This window comes from Mytilus galloprovincialis, chromosome 9 (genome assembly GCF_965363235.1).
Source record: "Mytilus galloprovincialis chromosome 9, xbMytGall1.hap1.1, whole genome shotgun sequence".
Classification (NCBI taxonomy): Eukaryota; Metazoa; Mollusca; class Bivalvia; order Mytilida; family Mytilidae; genus Mytilus; species Mytilus galloprovincialis.
The window spans coordinates 7,601,047-7,620,727 of NC_134846.1; the positions used below are offsets into that span (position 1 = coordinate 7,601,047).

The 19,681-nt window shown below is 33.0% G+C and overlaps 1 protein-coding gene across 1 annotated transcript in view; it reads left to right on the forward strand.

Annotated features, from left to right (window-relative positions):
* The window catches only part of LOC143044345 (substance-P receptor-like), a 34,672-nt gene that overhangs the window by 3,991 nt on the left and 11,000 nt on the right, over positions 1-19,681 (forward strand). The window contains exons 2-3 of the mRNA XM_076216291.1: positions 6,368-6,468; positions 9,069-9,159. Coding sequence (XP_076072406.1) covers positions 6,368-6,468; positions 9,069-9,159 — 192 coding nt within the window. The remainder of the gene's footprint in view (positions 1-6,367; positions 6,469-9,068; positions 9,160-19,681) is intronic.

Consider the following 19,681-nt stretch of genomic DNA (forward strand, 5'->3'; position numbering starts at 1 on the left):
TATTCACGTGATTCGCCAAACTTCAGTTGTTGGCGGTTTCATTACCAACTAAGTAAAAAGTTGAATAATGAAATCAAAGTATATTTTGCTATATATAATACGATGTTTAATGAAGAAGTATTTTTTTTTTAAATCGCCGAATTAGCCGTAGAGTTTTGATGATTCTGACAAGTTTCACGATTTTTCCTTTTCTATTTACGTTTTATATCATTTTCTAACCCTTCACTTTACACTAGGGGGTGTGCAGACATGTAACTACGATGAAATAAAGCCGTCGTGTAAAAGTGTTATTGTAAATAATTAAAAAAAATAATCTTATACTGGAAACTTTGGGAACTGATACCACAAAGTTCAGGTTTAAGTCACAGATAACTTATCCCAATTACGTTTTGATTTACGAGCAATAAACAGGAACTTTATGGGACTTCGACTAAATTGAAGTACATATATGAGCGTTTTCTCACAACGGCTAATGACATAACAAACTAGTCTAAAGAGAATGCATGTTAAATCATCGTATAAATATATGTACGAATTTCAAGATAGTGCTTTTTTGGCATTTACGTTTTTAACTCGAGGAGCACATATGCATCTTTTGTGGACGTATGACACGCCAGTCGTATACATGTTACATGATTGTCAGCTTGGTACCCTTGAGTTTTGTAGTTGGTTTTCTCTAAATAGAGAATTTTACGTTTCAAACGAAACTTACGTACGGTAACGCAAGAAACTTAGGTTAACAATTATACAGACTTATAAGACATAATATAAATTGTGGTTGTCTCCCTTCGCCGGTTCGGTATTTCAGATTTCAGTCGGATTATATAGATAGGTATAATATTGTTTTAATACTAAAATAACATTCATGTAACAGGCACGGACAATTCGATTTTTTTGGGGTGGGGGTAGGGGAGGGGCTGGGGGTTGCTGCGAATTTAAAATGAAGATATTTCTGCCCATTAGATAATTTTCAAAACAACATTTCATCGTCAGACAGAGACTCCCCTCCCCCAAAAAACAAAAATCGAAATGATCGATGAATTAATTACAAATCAAATACAGAATAATCGTAAATTGTCTCGTAATATCAATGTTATTTGCATAAGGCTTAGAAACAGGTAGAAAGTGAGGCTGTTTCTAATTATTGATATTTCGAGACAATGTATGGTTATTCTATTTTGATGCTTGAAACATAAGGTTCTTTTTTATACAATCTTATCATCTGAGAGGGGCTAGATCAAATTTTAAAGAAAAAGTCATGACCCTCGAATTTATGATGAAACCAAGTTTTGAAGAGTACATGTATTTACAAAATCGAAAGGCAGAATAAAACAATGGCCGCAAAACTAGATTGGAATATAGAAAAAATCATATGTTGGCAAGGTTGGACAAAATAGGCTCAATTAAAATTTCGCCTAAAAAGTTTATCCATGCACCCCTCCACTAAAAATAAATGGGTTGCATCCTCATCAAAAACAATGGACGAAAGTAAAAGGTGTACAAAAAATAGAAAATAACACATTGACAGAAAAATAATTTGCCACAAACGTTTTTGGTATTTGAGTGTCAAGACTTTCCATTCCTTTTTATCCGTCTTCCTTCCTTTTTTCATACCAACTCGTGTAGGTGAGTGAGATTTAAACAGACTCAACTGATATACATTACATCTGACAATTGGACTAAAAACTGAAAAATCTGAACTTTTTTTTGTTTCTCAGTCATTTAACGTTAACATGCTTAAGACTTTTCAGTTCGATTCGGCCGTATCTATAATTGGTATTGTGGCAAGTTTTATCATTATATCATTAATAAAAAAAAATTAGATTATGACTCCGAAAAGAAAAACAACCTAAAAACCAACTAAAAAAGGCAGAGGTCAGGGTCATCAATCATTGAATTCTACGCATCAATTTCAGCTGCTCACATGTACAACAGATAAAAAGTTACAAATAATTTACTGAGTGGCTGTACCAAAGGGGCGTGGGGTCTTTGATTGGATCCTACTTTTTTTTCGATAATTAGAAAAAAATATGTGAATATTACGGTAAGGTAGACAACATTGTTTTTTTTCTTTTATTCTGGAACCCTTCTTTTTGAAATGTCTGGATCCGCCCCTGTTACTTTATCTACAACTTTAGAACAACGGTTTTGCGATATATCTAAATTTGTTGTAGTATGAATTATCTACAATACCCGTCCCTTTTCACGAATGTGAACTGCCGAATAAAACTATTTACCGGATTTGTAATACTGTGTTGCTTAGTCTTTAGTTTTCAATGTAAAGTCTTCTGTACTATTATTTGTCTTTTTGTCTGTTTGTTTTAAGCTATGGCGTTGTCAGTTTATTTTCAATCTATGAGGTTGAATGTCCTTCTGGTATCTTGTGCGTCTGGCGTACTAAGTTATAATCCTGGTACTTTTGATAACTATTTAAACCACTGGGTCGATGCCACTGTTAGTGGACGTTTCGTCCCCGAGGGTATCACCAGCCCAGTAGTCAACATTTCGGTGTTGACATGAATATCAATCATGTGGTCATTTTTATAAATTTCCTGTTAACAAAACATAGAATTTTTCGAAAAACTAAGGATTTTCTTATTCCAGGCATAGCTTACCTTAGCCGTTTTTGGCAAAACTTTTTGGATTTTTGGGTCCTCAATGCTCTTCAACTTTGTACTTGTTTGGCTTTATAAATATTTCGATTTAAGCGTCACTGATGAGTCTTATGTAGACGAAACGCGCGTCTGGCGTACTAAATTATAATCCTGGTACTTTTGATAACTATTTAAACCACTGGGTCGATGCCACTGCTGGTGGATGTTTCGTCCCCGAGGTATCACCAGCCCAGTAGTCAATATTTCGGTGTTGACATGAATATCAATCATGTGGTCATTTTTATAAATTTCCTGTTTACAAAACATAGAATTTTTCGAAAAACTAAGGATTTTCTTATTCCAGGCATAGATTACCTTAGCCGTATTTGGCACAACTTTTTGGATTTTTGGGTCCTCAATGCTCTTCAACTTTGTACTTGTTTGGCTTTATAAATATTTCGATTTGAGCGTCACTGATGAGTCTTATGTAGACGAAACGCGCGTCTGGCGTACTAAATTATAATACTTGTACTTTTGATAACTATCGTCCTTCTTCAATCATTAAGCAGATATGGTCTGATAGCTATCCAAATTGAAATGACAGAAATTTTAAACGAATTCAGCTTTGGTCGTCGCTTATGCCTATAATTGGGTTCCAATATTTAAGGCAATGCAATAGGAAAAACATATAAAGATTAGTATTTCCGAAAACCCTACTAGGCACGGTTCACCTATTATGGTAATGTAATGTAATGCCTGTGACACAGTTATTTCTTAAGTTTATACGCTGATTGTCGTAAACAGGTCCGATAATCTTAGCATCAAGTCACGCTTCGATGACATACATGGTTGAGATATTATAACCCATTCTTCACCATTTGATACCGTATCTCGCCTTTGGATTTTCTTTGTCGAAACGCCTACATTTTCTATTCCCGTGACAGTTTTTTTTCTAGAGTAATTACCTATCACCAGGGATGCTTCGAAGAGTAATAGTAACACATGCTACCTTCAATCGAGCTGTCGGTTCGTAGGTCCGTTCGTTCATAACAAAACTGTTGCCACTCTCGAATCTGCATCCTTCAAGGGATTCTAAACATGGCAAATTTATCACACCGCTATATGCTTTTTTGCACTTGCCATAATAAATTTTCCAAGTAAAAATTTTCTTGATAGATTGTGGCACATACGACACAGATCATTCATTGAAAAACAAGATAAAATCTGAGTTATCAATAAGACAAAAAAAAAAGTGTTTGGTATTCTTACAAATGTTAACAAAAGCCCTTACGATCTGATGATAAAATAATCCGGGTATTTTGATATGTCTAAATAATAGAAAAAAAAACACTACAACCTACATGTATATATATATATAACTAAATTAATGAACTTGTACAATGTCCTTCATCTTTGTTCAACTTTATCCTTTTTAGAAAAAATATGTTCAAAACTAATTTTACCCGTATACTCTCTGAAAGCGGCACGTCATATTCACAAATTAGTTGAAAAGAAACTCGAAAATAGGAAACATTGTTAATAACTGCATATCATTCAAAATATACCTGTGTCCCCTGCGAACAAAGTTTGCATTTTCTTACGTTCAGATATAATACTAGTGTAAATGTTCGGTCGTAGAGTACGCTTTTTAAATAGATTTAAACTAAATGGAAAAAGGAAAACAAACACAACTTTACAACGACCAAGTTAAGATGTATTACGTACGTCAAAATATATGATTTTTGTTTAATTTACAAATTAAATGGTCAACGGGAGATACAATAAACATTTTTTGAAATATTAAGGTATGTTACGTACTATGTGCGTCAAAAACACCAAAGTTCTCTAATAGAAAGAATTTGGAAACAGATTGGTGTCAGGTTATCATTAATCGTACAGACGAATTTTATACACATTTAGTACCTTTGAAGATATATCATACCACATTTTTTACACATTGTGTTCTCATACTTACCGAAAAATTGAAAATTCTAAAACTGATGTTTAAAAGCATGCGCCACATACTCATAAAATCCCTTTATAGGGGTGCTTTCAAGGAAACAACACAAAAGTCGTTATTTCGGTTAATGCAATTCATAGAACATCTTTAACGTTGATGAAAAAAAAACAACAAAAACACACAAATGATATGAAATATCCATACATGACGCAGATCAAGTAATGCATAACAAAAATATTAACAATTAGCCCATTGTTGTTCTTAAGTTGTGCATGTTTATTTTGTTTTCAATTTTGATTTTGTTTCTATAGGAACATTCGTTAATCAAATGTAATTTATTCCCTAAACCAGATATGTAAATAAGAACTCACACAGTCAATCCAAATTTTTTATTTTAATTGTTTAGCTATGACCCCTCCAGTGTTTTGTTTAATAATTGCTTGGAATGAAACAGACACATTTTTTTTGTATAAAGACATTTTCAAAATGTTAATGAGGATTCGGTATTAAAAAAATAATACTAGTCAGAACAAAATCGAAGTATCACCAACATATGAATTCATACTTTCTTCATATAGTTATTCAACCTTTCCCGTTAATCTTTAAATAATAGATTTTTAAGCATGTGCTAAATGCTCAACAAAATTCAAAAGAACTTTACTTAATTTAACGAAAAATTGATTGCTTTTTTTGTACAATAGAAAAAGAATTGTTTTAATGAATGTTATGTAAAAGTATCATGAACTTTTTTGATATAAATAAACAACAAAGATAAACAATAGTTTGTATATTTTGACATTTTGACAAACAAATCCACAACAAAATAACCAAACAATACCAACACTCCGATGCGAACCCTTCCCATGTGATTGTTTAATACGATGTTGTGTTTTTGCACCACTGCTATATATGTGTGAATTGAAGGTTAAACAACATTTTTGTGTCCTTTTATTAAAAACTCAGTTATGTTTGAGTTTGAAAACACGTGATAATTATTGTTTAGCATTAACAAATTTTCAACAGAAGTTGTAAATCTCGTCGATTGTAGAACAGATTATAATATCATTAGAGCTTAAACATGAACTGTTTTAATAGGTTAAGATTATATGAAGTCGTATTGATTGCTTGATGTTCTTTTGTTAAGTAATATTTTAATTAATTATACAAAAAGTTGTAGTAAGTACATACAATTAATTGAAATATTTTCCTCTTACAAATTTCCAACATTGAGCATGTGTACATAGATTCGTATATGAAAGATTTGTCATCAATTAAGAACAGAAATGTTCAATAAATGCATGTAACGCAATAGCGTAGAGTACTAGTGATATATAAAATTTTATTGATGTCTATTTATGATATACAATAATTTAGCAACCAAATCCAATTTTCTCTATAAATACCCGACTTGTCTCGTTGAAAAAAGTTCAAAACTTATAAGGTTAGATTAATGGATTTAAATATTTCTGTTGAATGACTTTAACTTGGTATTTTTACCATGCATGGAATTGACATACAACGAAACAAGCATGGTAAAAGATAACTCAAACATCATACAATGGGATATGCATAACTGGTAAAGTAACAAAACAAAACACTTGTATTGACTATATGTAAATAAAGTAAATTGGCGAAAACGAGTCCTTCAGGTCACTTTTGTCATAATAGTGTAGAAGTTAAACATTGCTTGAACTTCAAAAATATATAAAGTTTAATATTTCTATTTTATTACTCACTTTTTCTATGTCGTTAATTGTAGCTGTCGCATATTGATTTAACTTAACAGATATATGATGTACTTTTTTTATTTTAGGTTGTAAAGATGCTGATTATTGTGGTGTGTTTATTTGCTTTCTGTTGGTTACCACTTCAGATCTACAGTTTGTTTGTAATATATAATAAAGAGATAAACGAGTAAGTAAAACAACATTAAAATGTTAATTCCTTTAGACCATTTATCTACGCTAAAACCGTATTGCAACTGTCATCTTGGTTAAAAGGTCGAGATCATCTCAAATATAACTTTCAATTTTGAATTTGTATTCAATTGTTTGTGAAAAAATAAGAAGATAATGTATAATTGTCAACAAAGAAAATCTTCATCAGCGTCTTGCAATTAGGAGATAACAGTATTGTATTTTAAGCTCCGATGGCATCAATTGGGGATTTGATGGTCGCAAATTAAGTTTACTGGCGACGCGTTAGCGGCGACAGTAAACGGGTATTTGCGACCATCAAATCCCAAATTGATACCGTCGGAGCTTAAAATACAATATTGCTATCTCCATTCTAATGAAACTGACAGAAACAACGTTAAAACATGTATTTAAAATCTGTCATATGCCGTCTGCGATTGCGCGTCCGTCCCATAGCATCAATTGTCAATTGATGCCGTTTAAGAAAGTGACGTTATCCAATCAAAATGAACGTTACAAACGTTGTTGCATTAGAATTAATATTAATAAAATAGATGTTTAATCAGTGGAAAATTTTTAAATGCTACATTCGTCTTAAATTAAAACTATGTATAATTTGTAAAAAATAAACATTACACGTTATATGTAGACTTTTCTTTGTTTTGCTTTTATTCAGAAAATATATCTCGTCGTTATATTAACTTTAATGTGTACTTATTCATAAACCGCTGTGTTGATAGTAAAACGAAGACTGAATACTATGTGAAAGAAATTAGGAAAAATACATGGAATTGTGTAAAAAGGTTTATTGTGTTTGAATAGCAATACCAATAGTATTGTCTCCTTATACATGTTATATTTTTTGTGTCAATAGGATATAAGGTAAGCTAGTTAACATTATTAAAAATGAGAAACCCTTACCAATGTTGATACTGTTTCATTTATGATATAAATCGTTTTAATATATAACACTATTTAGTCAGTCAAAATATGTTGTTATGTTAATATGTTTATGTCAGATAAGTACAATGTGTCATCATTAATGATTGAAACAATAATAGAATCTGTTCATCATGTTTATGGGGCAAAGTTACAGCTCTTCGAATATATTTTTTGATTATTGTCAGCTGCATTTTTTTAATATGACGTGTGACCCTCTTAACTAGGTTATACTGCAATTTAAGACTGAATGTTGCTGAAACCTCTGAGTCCCTTTTTAAAACCGAATTTCTCTTGTTACAATTCATAAACAAATCGACATTTCGGTAAAATGTCGCCAGAAAATCATATTTTTTTTGAAAAAATAAGATTTTTTCTCATCCTAAGAATACATTACCTCAGCCGTATTTGGCACAACTTTTGGGAATTTTGGGTGTTCAATGCTCTTCAACTGTGTACTTGTTTGGCTTAATAACTATTTTGATCTGAGCGTCACTAATGAGTCTTATGTAGACGAAACGCGCGTCTGGGGTATTAAATTATAATCCTAGTACGTTTGATAGCCATTATGTTCATGCAATTCATAAACAAATAGACATTTCGGTAAAACGTCGCCAGAAAATCATACTCAGCATTGATTCAATCTGAGGAATGACCAACTGAAAAAAAGAAGAAATACATTTGATAGATGAAATTTCCTCCATTATACCAATAAAACTAAATCTCAATACAATAAATCAAAAAGTATTTAATTCTGAATAGACAGTTGGAAACCTTTTGAAAATGACAAACGTGTTATTTGATGATGTTTATTATTCACAACAATTTATATCGATGCCACTGCTGGTGGACGTTTCGTCCCCAAAATTATCATTAGCTCAGTAGTGTTGACATGAATATCAATGATATATAAATTTCCTATTGACAAAAGTTTGAATTTTTTGAAAAAATAAGATTTTTTCTCACCCTAGGAATATATTACTTCAGTCGTATTTGGCACAACTTTTGGGAATTTTGGGTCTTCAATGCTCTTCAACTTTGTACTTGTTTGGCTTCATAACTATTTTGATCTGAGCGTCACTGATGAGTCTTATGTAGACGAAACGCGCGTCTGGGGTATTAAATTATTATCCTGGTACCTTTGATAGCTATTATGTTCATGCGATTCCCTCATTTTGCTTTTATCTTGATTTTTCACTTCCGTATCAATTAAAGAGATAAGAACATTAGTATACTGCTGCCTCATTAATTTAGTATTAATGTGTTGATATTAAACGATATTTAACATGTTGAACGACAGAAAACAGGAAATTATTCTTTTTTCACTTTATTATTATGTTAGTTTGACTTTAATCATTTCCCTTTGCTACATCTTATGAAAATTGCAAACTGTAAAATGCAATGTTCGATATTTTTTTTATTTATCTGTGATTTTTCCAGATCATAGTACGAGACTGATATTGGTTTTCGACTAGCGTTAGCAGTTTATGACATCATCTACCTTACATCATCACCTTATTAAAAAGTTTTTTTTTGTATGTGGGTTTAAACTGTATTACATGTGTCAATTTTTGATGACGAGTTATTCCATTTACAAGTAACCATAATTGAAATTTTATTAGAAATGTGTAATAAAATCATAACGTGTATTTTTTGTAGATATAAATATATTAATATTATCTGGCTGTGCTCCAACTGGCTGGCGATGAGCAATGCTTGTTATAATCCATTCATTTATGGACTATTGAACGTGAGTGTAGCATTCTTTTACTTCTAGTTATCTAAAATTCTTTTAATTTAAAAAATAATTCAAAATTAGATATATATATTTATCCTGCAATTGGGTGTTCTACTATACAGATACAGCCATACAGATATCGCTATGCTGTATCTGTATACTAAACAGATATCGCTTAAAAGCTCCGCCCACTGCCGGATTGAGCATTGTATGAACCTGCGTGACCTCAGAATGTGTATTGCAATCGCATTCCAATGACGTATCAATTGCGAATTTATGATTACTTTTATACGTTTTGTATGTTTGCAAACATTTCCTTAGATCAATAAGAGTTACACAAATTTCTGATAACATACACACATGAACAGTAGTCTTTTCTACGATGACAACTATCGATTTCAAAACTTGAAGGTGTATGATGGTGTAACAAAAACAACCATGTCAATTTCAGCATGCATGTTTATTGAATGTCGAGTCTGAAGCGTAGGACAACTCGTACACTTTTTTTTTCAAATTGGACAATGTTTTGTTATTTGTTTTTACTGTTGGAATTAATTTTTATGTAAAAATAGATAATTATTCCCTTTGAGCGATGTAGTATTGTTGACCATTCGAGATTCTTTTTTTGCGAACCCTTCTCCAGCTGAATGTGTGATTACTGAATCGTATTACTACACGGGCCTCGGGGGATTTCAAAAATCGAGACTAATTGCAAAACATGTGTTTTTATGCCTTTCAAAACACAAATAGTATACAGAATTAATTGCAGGATAAAGACAGTAACTGTTTAGTGTCTTTAAATATCAGCTGTATTAAAAATTTTGTACTCAGCTCGAAACAGGTGTAATAGCTCACTAACAGCTCGCATACACCTTGTTTCCTAGCCTCATACAAATACAGCTGATATTTAAAGACACTAAACAGTTATTGTCTATAAACATTCTGTACTGTTTGATCAAGAAATATCAAAAGGGTTAACACGAAGAGAGTTAAATGTGAAGCAGAATCTTTTGAAACATTTATGCTTGTGCTTTAGGTGTTGACCACTTGCGTTAGTTGAAGATACAGACTGTAGTGTCTGCTCTTTCGATATTTGCTTGTTGGTTTTGTCATGAAAACTGAAAGTCTCGTCTATGAACGAGTTTTCCTTTTTAGCTCACCTGGCCCGAAGGGCCAAGTGAGCTTTTCTCAGCACTTGGCGTCCGTCGTCCGTCGTCCGGCGTCGTCGTTAACTTTTTACATTTTGAACTTCTTCTAGAGAACTACTGAATGGAATTAAACCAAACATGGCATGAATGTTCCTTATGAGGTGCTGACCAAGTGTTGTAACTTTGTAGCCGATCCATCATCCAAGATGGCCGCCAGCAGGGGACTTAGTTTAACCTAGGACTCTATGGGAAATGCATACAAATGACTTCTTTTAGAGAACCACCGAATGGAATGAAACCAAACATGGCATGAATGTTCCTAATGAGGTGCTGACAAAGTGTTGTTACTTTGTAGCCGATCCATCATCCAAGATGGCCGCCAGCGGGGGACTTAGTTTAACATAGGACCCTATAAGAAATGCATACAAATGACTTCTTTTAGAGAACAACCGAATGGAATGAAACCAAACATGGCATGAATGTTCCTTATGAGGTGTTGACCAAGTGTTGTTACTTTGTAGCCGATCAATCATCCAAGATGGCCGCCAGCAGGGGGACTTAGTTTAACATAGGACCCTATGGGAAATATATACAAATGTCTTCCTTCAGAGAACCACTGAATGGAATGAAACCAAACATGGCATGCGTGTACCTTATGAGGTGCTGACCAAGTGTTGTTACTTTGTAGCCGATCCAACATCCAAGATGGCCGCCAGCAGGGGGACTTAATTTAACATAGGACCCTACGGGAAATACATACAAATGTCTTTTTTAGTGAACCACTGAATGGAATGAAACCAAACATAGCATGAATGTTCTTAATGAGATACTGACCAAGTGTTGTTACTTTGTCGCCATTCTAACGTCCAAGATGGCCGCCAGTGGGGGACTTAGTTTAACATAGGAGCCTATGGGAAATACATACAAGTTTCTTCCTTTAGAGAACCACTGAATGGAATGAAAACAAACATTGCATGCATGTTCCTTATGAGGTGCTGACCAAGTGTTGCTACTTTGTAGCCGATCCAACATCCAAGATGGCCGCCAGCAGGGGGACTTAGTTTAACATAGGACCCTATGGGAAATATGTACAAATGTCTTCTTTTAGAGAACTACTGAATGGAATGAAACCAAACATGGCATGAATGTTCCTTATGATGTGTGACCAATTGTTGTTACTTTGTAGCCGATCCATCATCCAAGATGACCACCGGGGGGGGGACTTAGTTTAACATAGGACCCTACGGGAAATATATACAAATGTCTTCCTTTAGAGAACCACTGAATGGAATGAAACCAAACATGGCATGAATGTTCCTTATAAGGTGTTGACCAAGTGTTGTTACTTTGTAGCCGATCCAACATCCAAGATGGCCACCATCAGGGGGGCTTAGTTTAACATAGGACCCTACGGGAAATACATACCAATGTCTTCTTTTAGTGAACCACTGAATGGAATGAAACCATACATAGCATGAATGTTCCTAATGAGATACTAACCAAGTGTTGTTAATTTGTCGCCATTCCAACGTCCAAGATGACCGCCAGGGGGTATTTAGTTTAACATAGGACCCTATTGGAAATACATACAAGTTTCTTCTTATAGAGAACTACTGAATGGAATAAAACCAAACATAGCAATAATGTTCGTTATGAGATGCTGACCAAGTGTAGTTACTTTGTAGCCGATACATCAACCAAGATGGCCGCCAGTGAGGGACTTAGTTGAACATAGGACCCTATGGGAAATACATACAAATGTCTTCTTTTAGTGAACCACTGAATGAAATGAAACCAAACATAGCATGGATGTTCTTAATGAGATGCTGACCAAGTGTCGTTACTTTGTTGTCATTGCAACATCCAAGATGGCCGCCAGTTGGGGGACGTTGTTTAACATAGGACCCTATGGGAAATGCATACAAAAGTCTTCTTCTAAAGAACCACTGAACTGAATGAAATCAAACATAGCATGAATGTTTCTTTCCTTATGAGGTGCTGGCCAAGTGTTGTTACTTTTAGCCAAATTTTATATTTTTTAGATGATTTCAAAAACCCAAGTAGAATCAGGTGAGCGATACAGGGTCTTGAGGGCCTCTAGTTTTTTATTTTAACAAAATGATATTACATTATCAGTATACTGATTTGCTTTATCTTCGACACATTTGTATTTCTTCATTTATCGGTTTCAATCAAAAACAAATAATCGAGAGTAACAGAAACGAATCGAAATTTATGATTGTTGTTTCTGAACCGTTCCATGTACAAAAGTGACCTATGCATTTGTGTACAATATGTATAACAAATTTAGACAAATATTAGTCAATCTCTTTGTTTCACTGATTAAATTTGACATATCCGATACGATATGTCGATATCTCACATGACTACAATTTGTGTTTGCTAGTTTAGTGTCAGAAATTATGGTATCTTCGTAGAATTTATAAAAAATACCTTGTGTGTCTTGTTCCGCATTAAAAAAATATTGGATGACAATGAATTTACTTGGCGTGTGGTGAATTTACATCAATAACGATAATCCTGTCAATACACTGGTCTTTTCGAATCATGCTTTTCCTTGGTTGTAAATTTTAACCTTGATTAACCTTTTCCAAACGATTTATGAGACTAAAACATTGGTTAATTGCTGAAGCAATAATTTATAAAGTCAGAACTTTATTTAATACACTAATTACAATTCATTTAATGTAATTAATTACTACCTTGACAATCGTTTTGATGAGAAAGGACCCTGATATCACGACAGCAAATAAATTCTTTGACATGATTACAGATTTTTGTAAAGTGTTTTTTTTTTAATTGAGTTCAACTGTCTATCAGTTGTTTATTCGAATGATCTTTGAAATTTCCGTTTTATAATGTTAGAGACTTTTTTAAGAGACTTATACCATCCCCTTCAAATGATGAATACTATGACGATCGATGCGTTCTGAATCAGTTACTTATCAGATAATAAAATCATTCTTTTGTTACTATCTTATCTTACGAAACAAAAAAATCGTAATGGATTTTTTATTAACTTTTCGGTCCGTGTATATTTGCGTCCATTCGTTTTTCATTTTGAAATATCAAAAACAAAAAAACAAAAAACGAAAGTGTTTTCATTTTTCGTTTTTGATTTCTTAAAAACCAAAGTGAAAAACAAAAGTGTTTTCGTTTTTCGTTTTTGATTTCACAAAACAAAAAACGAAAAACAAAAGTATTTTCATTTTTCAATTTTGATTTCTCAAAAACTAAAATCGAAAAATGAAAGTGTTTTCATTTTTCATTTTTGATTTCACAAAGACAAAAAACGAAAAACGAAAGTGTATTCAATTTATCTTTCCCCACACTGTTTAATTGTCATTCAAAAAATGACAATGTTGTCATTTGTCATTCATTTAAAGGTCGTTAAAGTATACATGCACAGCGGTTATCAGATCAATATTATTTTAATCGAAGAAAATGTCGACGGATGCAAAAGTCTTAATCAATCTAAACAATAAGGGTGCGTGATCTTTACCTTTAAGTTTGGAGAGGTTAATCTAAGATGATAATACAGAAGCGTAACTAGCCTCTTTTACAAATTAAGCAAACTATATATTGTTGGCGAGGGAAGGGCTCAAGGACCTGAGAAGAACTGGAAAAGATTATACAAAATCCTTCAGACCCTTTCTTAATCTAAAGGGCAAGTTTTGTTTTATCTATTTTATTATGTTCTGGTCTAGGAGCAAAATATATAGATACAGTGTAAGACTTCTGGTACATTTATTTACATGTATGAACAATATCAAAAGACATATGTAGGATGAAGAAAAAAATAACGTAATCCACAAAGTCAAGTGTGTGGCTATTGTTAGTTTAAACATACTAATCGATGAGAACGGGGATCGAACCAGGAACTTATGTTTTTGTGCGATGCACTAACCTATGTTACTTTTGTATAATGAGGATCAATGGTCTAGTTCCTCGATGAAGACCCTCCAGCTCCTTTCAAGATGAAGAACAGGAATAAAAGCCCTGTTCATTAATAATTTGTATTTTTTCTATATATTGTGTGCGATTTTGTCCCGTGTACATTTACTCCACATCTATTTATTTTCTATTTAACCCCTGGACACGGCTCGATGCTAGTTTAGCCCTCCAATGTTAAAGGTCATATGTTTTTTTTTTTAAATTATTTGATGCCGTGAGATTGGGATTTTTAGCTTTAATGTAAACCATGTCCGGTTTTTATATTTACAGCAAAGATAGCCAGTTTTGTGTTCTGTAATATACTGTAACAGTTTGATTTTCCATGTCTGGACATCGGTGTCGTGGGCATGTACAATTGCCAAACCACACATGAACGTTCTTTAGTCTTCGTAGATCTATTCCAACTTGAAGTCTTTTTGAGTCTACGACAAGCAGAACATGATATTTTGTACCATTGAATATTGAAGCCATAGTCATGAAGATCGATTACTTGATTGGTGTTCCGTTAACGTAGCCGCAGAACAAAAACGCGATCGAGAGCTACTTTTGAATATTTCTACAATTTTAAGTAGTTTTACACTCACAAACACAATAATATTTTCAACATTAATTGAAATATTGTATTTTTTACACTTTTTTATTTTTATGTTGTTTTAAAATATCAATTTGACTTGGATTTTGGATCCCGCTTATATGTTTAACCCAGCCACATTCAAAATGTATGTGCCTGTCCCAAGTCAGGAGCCTGTAATTCAGTGGTTGTCGTTTATGTGTTACATTTTTGTTTTTCGTTTAATTTTTGTGCATAAATTAGGCCGTTAGTTTTCTTGTTTGAATTTTTTTACATTGTCAATTCGGGGCCTTTTATAACTGACTATGCGGTATGGGCTTTGCTCATTGTTGAAGGCCATACAATGACCTATAGTTGATAATTTCTGTGTTATTTTGGTCTCTTGTGGAGAGTTGTCTCATTGACAATCATACCACATCTTCTTTTTTATATTAAAGAAACATGTATATACCAAGCTAAGTCAGTTTATATCTTGTTATTCGTCTGACTATACAAAAGGCGAGGAGAGCTACTTTGATAGATCAGGTTGACTGATCGGCTGTCTATATAAAGTAATGGGACAATGCATGGCATGAAGACATCACCAAATCACCGCATGCAATACTCAAAAAGACATCCAGAGCTTACCATATAGTCATCAACAACCCACCAACAGGCCAACTCAAATCCAAGAGCACAGCAAAATGTCAAAATATTCTATTCAAACTCGGTGGTCTGGGAGAAAAACATTGAAATTTTCCAAAGAAATACACATCCCCCTCAACTTTTAATAAGAAGATTTGGTATTAATGCAAATGAGTCAAATATCCAACGAAGTTCAAATGTAGTGGATGTAAGAAATTATATATAGGCAACCATATAATCTTCAACAATGAAAAAAACATACGGTATTGTCGGCTACAATAGTCCATGAATTGAAAAATATGAAACAGTTCAATTGAGAAAAATAACGGCCTATTTCAAAACAACATGAATTACGAAAAACACATATACATGTAAAAGACATCAACAAACGACAACCACTGAACTACATGCTCCTGAGTTGGAGGAGGCACATGCAATATATTGCGGCGTTTAACATGCTTGTAAACAGCTGGGACAGTTTTGTTACAGCACAGCATAAGAACAAACTATACAAATCAATGGAAAAGGGCTGAACGCATGAGATCGATACAAAATAGAAGAAAAAAAAAGGTCTAACAAAAACACATACCGAATGTGGCAGGGTACTTTTACCTCGTTTTCAAACAATCAAAGTACTGAATTACTGAACATCGAATGACTGCAAGTTCTTTTGGATTGTCACAAGCACTTGTCTCAGAAAAAAAATCACATCTTTATACCCGAAACTGAAGTTAATGTACAGTTATATTTTTTTTGAAACTCAGTACACATATTCTATACATATGATCTTTTTAATTTTAATGCCAAATATAGAGTTCCGACCCTCAATTCCACGGACCACTAGACATGGAAAATGATAGTGCGAGTGGGGTATTTATGTACTATAAATACATTCTTGTTCAAATCCTTTATTAAAGAAGTCAGTAAATTTACTACAGATAATACTACATTTGTAAATTAGACGAACTAATCTAATTAAAAGGTATATCTCTGATTTCGTTATACTTATGTGTATGAGAAAATTATTTATATATTAATTTTAATAAGATTGTTGAACGAACGCGTTCAATCTTAGGATTTTATTCTTGTCAATTTTTCCGAGCAGAGCGAGTCGAAAACAATTAAATAGACGTCTTTCAAGCCAAAGTTAATATGTTTGCTATACACACATTATGTTTTTATTAAACTTGGTAATCAATTATTTATCAAAAGTACAGTCCTAGATAATAAAAAATCATGAAATATTTGGTCTAGTAATAAAAAAATCAAACAAAAAACAGAAGTTGTCGTTTGTTGATGTCGTTCTCGCTTCTCGTTTTTTAGCTCACCTGGCCCAAAGGGTCAAGTGAGCTTTCCTCATATCTTGGCGTCCGTCGTCTGTCGTCGTCCGTCGTCGTAACTTTTACAAAAATCTTCTCCTCTGAAACTAATGAGCCAAATTCAACCAAACTTGGTCATAATCATCATTGGGGTATATAGTATAAAAAAATGTGTCCGGTGACCTGGCCAACTAACCAAGATGGTCGCCATGGCTAAAAATAGAACATAGGAGTAAAATGTAGATTTTGGCTTATATCTATCTCAGACACCAAAGCATGAAGAGCAAATCTGACATGGTTTAAATTGTTTATTAGGTCATTATCTATCTGCCCTAAAATTTTCAGATGAATCAGACAACCTGTTGTAAGGTTGCTGCCCCTTAAGGGCAAACGATACAGTTACAGGGGAGGTAATGACGTTGCTAACGTAAAATGTTATTTTCGCGACGTCAAACTATGACATATCGAGAAAAGATGCATTTTTCGACTGATTTTTATAATTCAAACTGATTTAATTTGAAAACGAGTTCATGGACCCCTATTTTTTAAAACGGCAATTTGTTTCATTTTGCAAGGAGATTATGTGACCCAAATTTTATAAAACTGTAAATAGAGAATTTTTTTTAATTTTGATAAACATGCAGCAAAAAATGACGTTTGTTCCTCTTATCATGAACATTTGATAAATATGAGCTATTTCTGAATAAAAATTGCATAATTTTTAATAATACTTATAAAATACAGAAATTACCGATTATTGAACAAAAAACCATTTGTGTTTATCTTTTAAAACAAAAAAGTTATGTCTTTCTTTCGAAAAAGAAAATACGGACACAAATCTGAATTTTGAGCAAATATACAAAATTTCGACCTCATTTTACTCAAAAAGTAGCACATGAAGGTATATTTTTTATTACATATTTGATTTAATCAGGTAAAAAATAGCCTATATGCAAATTTTCATCAACTTGTAAATACAGGTTCAAAACTGTATCGTATGCCCTTAATTGGTAATTTTAAGAAAATTTTGCAGCTTTTGGTTATATCTTGAATATCATTATAGATAGAGATAAACTGTAAACAACAATAATGTACAGCAAAGTAAGACCTACAAATAAGTCAACATGACCAAAATGATCAATTAACCTCTTAAGGAGTTATTGCCCTTTATAGTCAATTTTTAACAATTGTCATAAATTTGTACATTTTTACAAAATATTTTCCACTGAAACTACTAGGCTAAGTTCATTATAGATAGAGATAATTGTAAGCATCAAAAATGTTTAGTAAAGTAAGATCTACGAACAAATCACCATCACCAAAACACATAGACCAAGGTGAGCGACACATACTCTTTAGAGCCTCTAGTTATATATATAATTTAGACCTTTGGTTTTCCCGTTTGAATGGTTTTACACTAGTCATTTTGGGGGATCCTTATAACTTGCTATTCAGTGTGGGCCAAGGATTCGTGTTGAAGAGGGTACTTTAACCTATAATAGTTTCCTGCTACACATTGTTATTTGGATGGAGAGTTGTCTCATTGGCACTCATACCACATCTTCTTATATCTATATATTCTTTCGATATGTTTAATTGGGGTCTGGAGCTGGCATGTCAGTTACTGCTAGTAGTTTTTTGTTAATTTATGAATCATATTCATTTTGTGTAGTTTCTTTTGTTTACTATTTTGTCATCGGACTCGGATTTCGTTTAAACTGAGTTTTTCTGTTTATTCTACATAAGCTAAATATAGTTGTATAGCGGGAGGGTTGAGATCTCACAAAGCATGTTTAGCCCCGCCGTATTTTTGCGCCTGTCCCAAGTCAGGAGACTCTGATCTTTGTTAGTTTTTTTTTTTTTTTTTTTTTTTATCTAAGTTAAGTGTGACGTCCATTTTCACATAACAAGTATATATTTTTATTTAGAGACCAGCTGAAGCCCGCCTCTGGTTGCGGGATTTTCTTGTTGTGTTGAAGACTCATTGGTGGCCTTCGGCTGTGCTCTTTGGTTAGGCTATTGTCTCTTTGACACATTTTTTATTTCCATTCTCAATTTTATTGATTGATCAATTGATTGATTAATTGATTGATTGATTGATTGATTAATTGATCATTTTCCTACAAGCAAAAGTCATGATCATTTGAGAATCCTTTATTTGTATTGTAGTGTTAATTTCACCAATGAAACGCTACATTAATTTTTGTCTTAATATTAAATTTCTTTGTAAACTCTTAAATTACCGTCTGATTACAATAAGACACGCAAGAATAAAAAAAAAATATTTGGCCTACAATGTCTCAATCTTTTTAAATGTGAGTAACTTCATTGTTCAGTTAGATTTCGATTTTGATATTGTTTTTGCAAGTTTCCATAATAGATTTCCGGTAATTGCTCTGCATAAAACCCTATGGGAAAGCACATTGACTTAATTTTCCAAACGTTTATTGGAACCCAATGACTTGGCAAGGTGTTGCAACCTGTAATGTAAAGAAGTTACAGCCGATTGCATTGAATGTGTAGGCAAAGGTAGCATATCCTTGGTTAGCTTGCTTGTATTATTAGGTTAGGTAAACTACCCTAGTTCGACAGATAACCAATCAATCTGTCTGTAGGACTAGGCTCCTTCTACAGGAGGGTAGTATACCTTACCTAGTTATTTCATAGTTCAGCTAACAAACAAGCGATCCAAAGATATTACCTTTGTCTACACACTCAATGTAATCGGTTGTAATGAAAATGCGGAGTTTGTGAGACCAGGCTCAAGCAGCCAGTCGGTAGCAGCCAGTTTTCAAATATATAAAAACAAATATTGCATAAGACTCAAACGTACTTCAAATGTTTTTATTAATATATAACCACTAATCATCAGTTTTTAATATATAATTAAGCAGTCA